The sequence below is a fragment of the Vitis vinifera genome, chromosome 7, assembly GCF_030704535.1.
Source record: "Vitis vinifera cultivar Pinot Noir 40024 chromosome 7, ASM3070453v1".
Taxonomy (NCBI): Eukaryota; Viridiplantae; Streptophyta; class Magnoliopsida; order Vitales; family Vitaceae; genus Vitis; species Vitis vinifera.
In genome coordinates, this window is record NC_081811.1 from 11,917,860 (window position 1) to 11,923,686 (window position 5,827).

General features: G+C 36.3%; 1 protein-coding gene across 4 annotated transcripts; it reads right to left on the minus strand.

The window, feature by feature from the left end:
- Positions 1-282: 282 nt before the first annotated feature.
- LOC100258568 (uncharacterized vacuolar membrane protein YML018C) lies at positions 283-5,027 on the minus strand. Of its 4 annotated transcripts, none has more exons than XM_010654205.3 (5): positions 4,913-5,027; positions 3,765-4,482; positions 3,246-3,666; positions 1,233-1,563; positions 283-569 (listed from the first exon to the last, which is right to left on the minus strand). In XM_010654205.3, the coding sequence occupies exons 2-4, from the start codon at positions 4,335-4,337 to the stop codon at positions 1,250-1,252; spliced, it is 1,308 nt and encodes a 435-aa protein (XP_010652507.1). In that variant the 5' UTR covers positions 4,338-4,482; positions 4,913-5,027; the 3' UTR covers positions 283-569; positions 1,233-1,249. The 4 variants fall into 4 exon arrangements, with proteins under 4 accessions (XP_010652507.1, XP_002267492.1, XP_059593999.1 ...); XM_002267456.5 differs by having other exon boundaries at positions 283-564; positions 4,913-5,026; XM_059738016.1 differs by having other exon boundaries at positions 283-564; positions 4,684-5,026.
- Positions 5,028-5,827: the final 800 nt, after the last annotated feature.

Genomic DNA, 5,827 nt, shown 5'->3' on the forward strand with positions numbered 1-5,827 from the left:
TTTATGAAATTTAATGTCATATCCTAATCATAAGGCATGGTGGAAATATGGAATAGAAGCATGGATGAGCAATCCATTCCAATTCTCATTCATCACTATCTTCGGATTTTAATCTCATGGAATGGAAATAAAACATCCATTCTCATGGAAACAAGACATAATCTTGTTAGGATTTTAATTCATCTCTGTCATGTGGTACTACCCGAAAGTACCCTAAGGGCTATACCAACACATTCCACAACCATCTTCTGCATAAATCTCTAGCAAATTTAACATATCAAATATAGGAAGAATCATTTATTAGATATTGCATGAACTAATCCATTACTTCTTTAAAAATATGATTATAAGTCGAGGCCTCTCCCCCCAAAGTGTCAATAACAAAATCTTCCAATCCCTGTGACTACTAAAATGCACACTATGAAGCTCCACCCAATCTTCATGATTTCTTTATCCCCAGGCTGCACCCCAAAGTTTGAATTCAACTTAGCTGACTCCCAACTCCTGCTCTACTGGCCATCATTTGAACCAGGTCTACCGCATATTCGTATTCTTTCCTAATCCCTGTGCTTCACAACAATAGCAAAACAAGGAAAACAAAAACCCCGAAAGCAAATGTTAGAATCTGCAGAATTATTGCAGCAAAGAAATACTCAATGGATGGGACCCTATCAATATACCTAACAAATAACACATGCCAACAGAGTGAATAAATTAAAAACTGCTCATCAGGATTTATGTTCTAATGGTAATTAATTTATTCTTCGAATAATAAAAGAATTGGTCGGTTGTTCAGTAGAAAGGGTAAGGTGCAAGGAAGGGATGGTACTGAACCTTCCCACCAGGTCATGCTGCAGAGGATCTAATCGGGACTGCTAGAGTTGTATGCAGATTTTAATCAAAATAAAAATCAGTATCAGTATAAACTTCTGATATGCCTCACAAACACAAACCATGTATTATCATGAAGCAGAAAAAAGAGAATATGGAAGAAAGCTCTACTTGAGCAAAACATATCCTTTCTTGGAGGCTAGTGGGTCATGGGCTTTACACAATATCAAACAAATGGACAAGTTCAATATCCTAAAACAACAACTGACTACGTTTTATAGGCTAGAAACAAGTTAACTATGATATTTTCCACATTGACCTAAAGTTGAAGAATCATAAGATGAAAATGAACACTATCGAGTAATTTCTGTTAGATGGCAAAAATACAGTAAACTTTTTACCTAAGAACATAGGCATGCTAGGAAATGGCAGTGTCTTTGTGGATTGATAGGGTGTGATCTTGATCAGTTGAACTAATATTCTCTTTTTCCAATTCAATACCAGCTTCTTTTGATCTGCAAAAATCATCAATGGGGATGTTGATCCCAGCGAACCCAGCCATGACAGCCGCAGCACCAATGTAATCCATGAAGTTAGGAGCATTTCCTGTTAGTGAATCCACAACAGCGGCCAATGGGACTTGGATTGTCAAACCAGCTGTTGCAACAGTGGTGGATGTCAGAAGAATAGCCTTTGCCCATAAGTAGTCGCTCAGCACATTATCCAGCAGACCTGAACATAATAAAAATATTTAGGTATAGCAGTAGTATGCCCTAGCAAATCTATGTGAAAGAAAATAAGAAAAATCAAATTTGGTACAACACATAGAGACTCCCACTATCCCTGATTTCTCCCTTTGTGATTTTGTTATAAGGGGAATCATTTCCTTGTACAAAATAAAAATAAATAAATAAAGAAAACATGATGAAACTATGGTAGTACATGGAGCTTCTCTTTATGCAGGAAAAAGGTGGAGGAAGCAACTCGATTTCTTAAGACCAGTTCTCAAGAATAGCACATAACATAGCTTGATTTGGAAAATAATTTCTACAATAAACAAGTACTCACTAACAACATTCAAAGTTACCCAGTCAAGGAAAGGAAAGGAAAGGTTAAAAAAAGGATGACATGATCTAAACTTATAATGTAGCTCATAAAGACCTTCATGTTTTCTTGGAAACATTTTCTAGGAAGGATGACCTCTAACAGCCGACTAAAATATTTCCTAGTAAGCCTACTTTGGGTTTCATAAGTGAAGGATAGAAAGAACTGGTCAAGATGTACCAAAACCTCAAATAAAATGGCTTCTTTTTTCAACCTCCATTTTTGCTCAACTTCACATAAAAGCATTCAACACTTGCTTTCTTACTTCAACAAATGAATTGCTTGATACTAGTAAAGAGCAACATCATCTACGAACTTGCAAAAAGTGATGCATATACTTATGAAAGAGTACAAAACCTTGTTCTCAACCCATTAAGCAGATAACCATAACCCACTGGTAACAGGTAACTAAATCAGTAGGGGCACAGATCCACAAGCCAGAAGTATGAATGTCTGCTATCTAAGAGGCATGGATTAGAAATGGCCGCATGAACATGTCTAGCACAAGGTTTAAAATAATGACACAATGAAATCAACTGAGAGGATGGGAAAAAAGTATGCTTGGAAGAACACTCTAAAAGCCCACTTTTAACTTATGTAGGTTTTATTCGAAATTTCCACCTATATTACTTTCCTAATTTCAATATCCTAGCATGATAAGAGTATAATGTCAACTGAAACTGGTCAAGGATGGTTTTCCTCTGATTTCAGACCTCCAAAAGATATTTTAGAATGCTTTTACTTAGCAACATAGCAAATTGCCGATACAAAATAGGAGGTTAGTACCACAAATATAGGAAGTGATGGAAAACTACAGAGTTTCTGAATTTCCAAAGCTATTACTAACTTTTTGAACTACACTCTTTTGCCTGAAATTCAACTAATTCAACCACTATTTCCAACACTAATGCCAACTGAATACCCTACTACAGCGCATGCCAGTTAAGCTTCACTCTAGCTTCTTACCAACTTTCTGTATAAAAGGATGTCCAGATGGATTTAGGTGAATATTGCATCAATTGGACATCAGTTGGTCAGAAAAAATTTGAAGTTAGTCATCTAGGTGTTTGCATTGCATCATAAACAATGTAAAGCAAGGTGCCTCCATTACCACTAAAAGCGTCTGACAGGATATATCCACCATATTGAAGCAATATAAATCGTCTAGAAACAAATTTAGTTATTTGCTCTATTTCAAGAAGAAAATAACAAATAACTAAATGTGAAGCTTTTCATTTTAATAACTCAAAAAATGACTAGAGATATGCAAATAAACAAGAGAATTATTATATTAAGTACAATTTACAAACCTTTGCCAACAATCAGACCCAACTGCTTCCATGTAAGTGTATAAAATGGCTCCAACTTGGTAAAATTAAGAATGAGGGCAACAGGAAGGAAAATCAAAAGGTTGAACAGCCCTAAAAACCCAAGAAACTGTGCCATACTGACTTGACCACTCTTTCCATCATCATCAGGTATGTTTTTGCGAATAAGGGTGATATAAACAGCATACAATGCAGCTGACACAAGAGCAAAAATATCTCCAAGGAGAGGATTTGTAGCGATTGCACTTAACCCTGTTTCTGAGTCTCCCAAGCTGACAATTATTGTTCCTCCCATGCAAAGAAGAACACTTATAAGCTTCACCCAAGTGAACTTCTCACCCAAAAATACTAGAGCAACCAAAAATGTGAATAGGCTGGAGGCACTGCTTAAGATGGTATTTGACTGCATAGAAAGTGAAAAGGGATCTTACTACAGCAATGTGAAGATACATGTGTGCTAATTAGAAGAGAAGAGAGTGTACAAAGCTTAGAAATGCTTACTGTAACAGTAGTATACTCCAGTGAGAGATTAAAAGTGAGTTGCGCCAAAAACCAAAAGGGGCATACCAAAAGGCTGGCCTTTGCCACTCTAGTGCGTGTCCAACGCCCTTTTGAATCAAGTTGTTCATCACCATCTTTCCTGACAATGGCTTGATCAAGTGAAGCAGCTTCAAACCTCTCTACTTTCAAGTCTAATTCTGAAACGATACCTATTCTATGTTGACTTATTTCTCCCTGCTCCAGGATGACAGGTTGTTTGGAACCACCAACTCTGGCCCCTAAATTACTCTCTCCAAGAAGAACAACTTGCTCTGAATCCCCAATTTCTTGCAAACCAATATCCTTTTTACTTCTCCAAAAGCATAGACTTCCATATGAATCCTCCAAATAACGCCCGATTTCAACTAAAGGTATGTAAATCACAAACAATGAATTGCAAATGTATGTAATGAGAAACGGTGAAACACCTGCATCTACCACAGATTGAACCACATAACTGGCAGCAATCCAGATGCTAGCAACAGCCACTATATATATCAAACCTAAAACCCATCTCCAAACTTCAGTTCTCATCCTTTTCAAACTCGATAATGGATCAAACTATCCCTAAATCGCCCAAATATCTATAAGCACTCCAGTTCTACAATACCCATATAGAAGAACCTCTTCAACAGGGGAAATTCACAATACCAACGTCATAATTCGCACCAGTGTTCACCTAAAAACAACAAAAAATCCAGAAAATTTGAGGAAAAGAAGAGCAAGTAAAACGTGAAGATTATATCGACACCCAGTAATTTTAAAGACTAATAGGGAATTGAGAGAGATCCCACATCAATGTTTGTCAAATTGAAACTACGAAGTAGTTTATTTACACGAAAAGAATCAATCTGTAGCTGAAATTCAAAGCAAGACTTACAGAACAACGACGAATTGAGGTCAAAACACACCATGAAATTGGGGTCTTTGTTGTGAAGCAGAAAAGAAGAGCAAGTAAAACGCGAAGATTATATCGACACCCAGTAATTTTAAAGACTAATAGGGAATTGAGAGAGATCCCACATCAATGTTTGTCAAATTGAAACTACTAAGTAGTTTATTTACACGAAAAGAATCAATCTGTAGATGAAATTCAAAGCAATACTTACAGAACAACGATGAATTGAGGTAAGAAACACAACATGAAATTGGGGTCTTGGGGTCTTCGTTGTGAAGCGCGTTTGGTGGTAAAAGTAAGGGTGATTTGATTAAAAGGATTGGAAACCAATTTTGGAAATCTAACGGTTAATTCTCTCTCTTTTATTTTATTTTATTTTATTATTTTTATTTATTATTTTTTATTTTTTGTCTACAAAATATTATTTGTTACATTTCACACACAACTTTAAAGTGGTCAACACCTTGACCAAGTCCTCTACTAGATGGTCTTATTTCCTTACAGTTTAGGAACATGTTTCACAAACTACTTAGTGGTGGCAAATGACAAACAACATGATTTGATGGGAAACCACAGTTTTATATATCAATCTTGGTCCCGAACTTGTCTCTCTGTTGTTTTTTTCCGGTAATACACCATTTCACAAGAGATATCAGAATTTGGAAAATCAAAGATTTGCAATAACTAGTCAGTACAGAATTAAGAAAATAATGGTTGGAGGTAAGTAGATGATCCTAAGTCTTTTTCAGATTTGATTCATGTGGCAAAAGTTCATATGCTTTGGATTGAATATATATTGCATGTATGTCTTACATTTGGTATCAGAGCCACACAAATCTTACCTCTACTTTGGTATTGTTGTTGTCGGGAACGTTAAAAAAAAAAAAAAAACCACTTGCCAAATGTACTTTCTTCGATGATTGGAAAGTAACAGATAACACTTTCTTAATGCCAACTTTCCGGCCCTCGGTGGTAATCACCTTATCAGTTCTGGTGGCCTTCCATTACCCAGACCCAACAACACTATTGGGTCTGGACCCTTTCGGGTACTTCCGATCTCTGGGACCGAAAAAGTACCATTCTTTCTCTCCAAATATAACTTTATTAGAAAGAACCCATTTGCCAA

Bases quoted from the DNA above. Each gene is read 5' to 3' on its own strand.
- LOC100258568 (XM_010654205.3), bottom strand. From the start codon at position 4,337: ATGAGAACTGAAGTTTGGAGATGGGTTTTAGGTTTGATATATATAGTG. The intron at 3,667-3,764 runs GTAAGCATTTCT...CTTTCTATGCAG, and splicing joins TGGAGTATACTACTGTTACA to TCAAATACCATCTTAAGCAG. The intron at 1,564-3,245 runs GTTTGTAAATTG...TATTATGTTCAG, and splicing joins GGGTCTGATTGTTGGCAAAG to GTCTGCTGGATAATGTGCTG.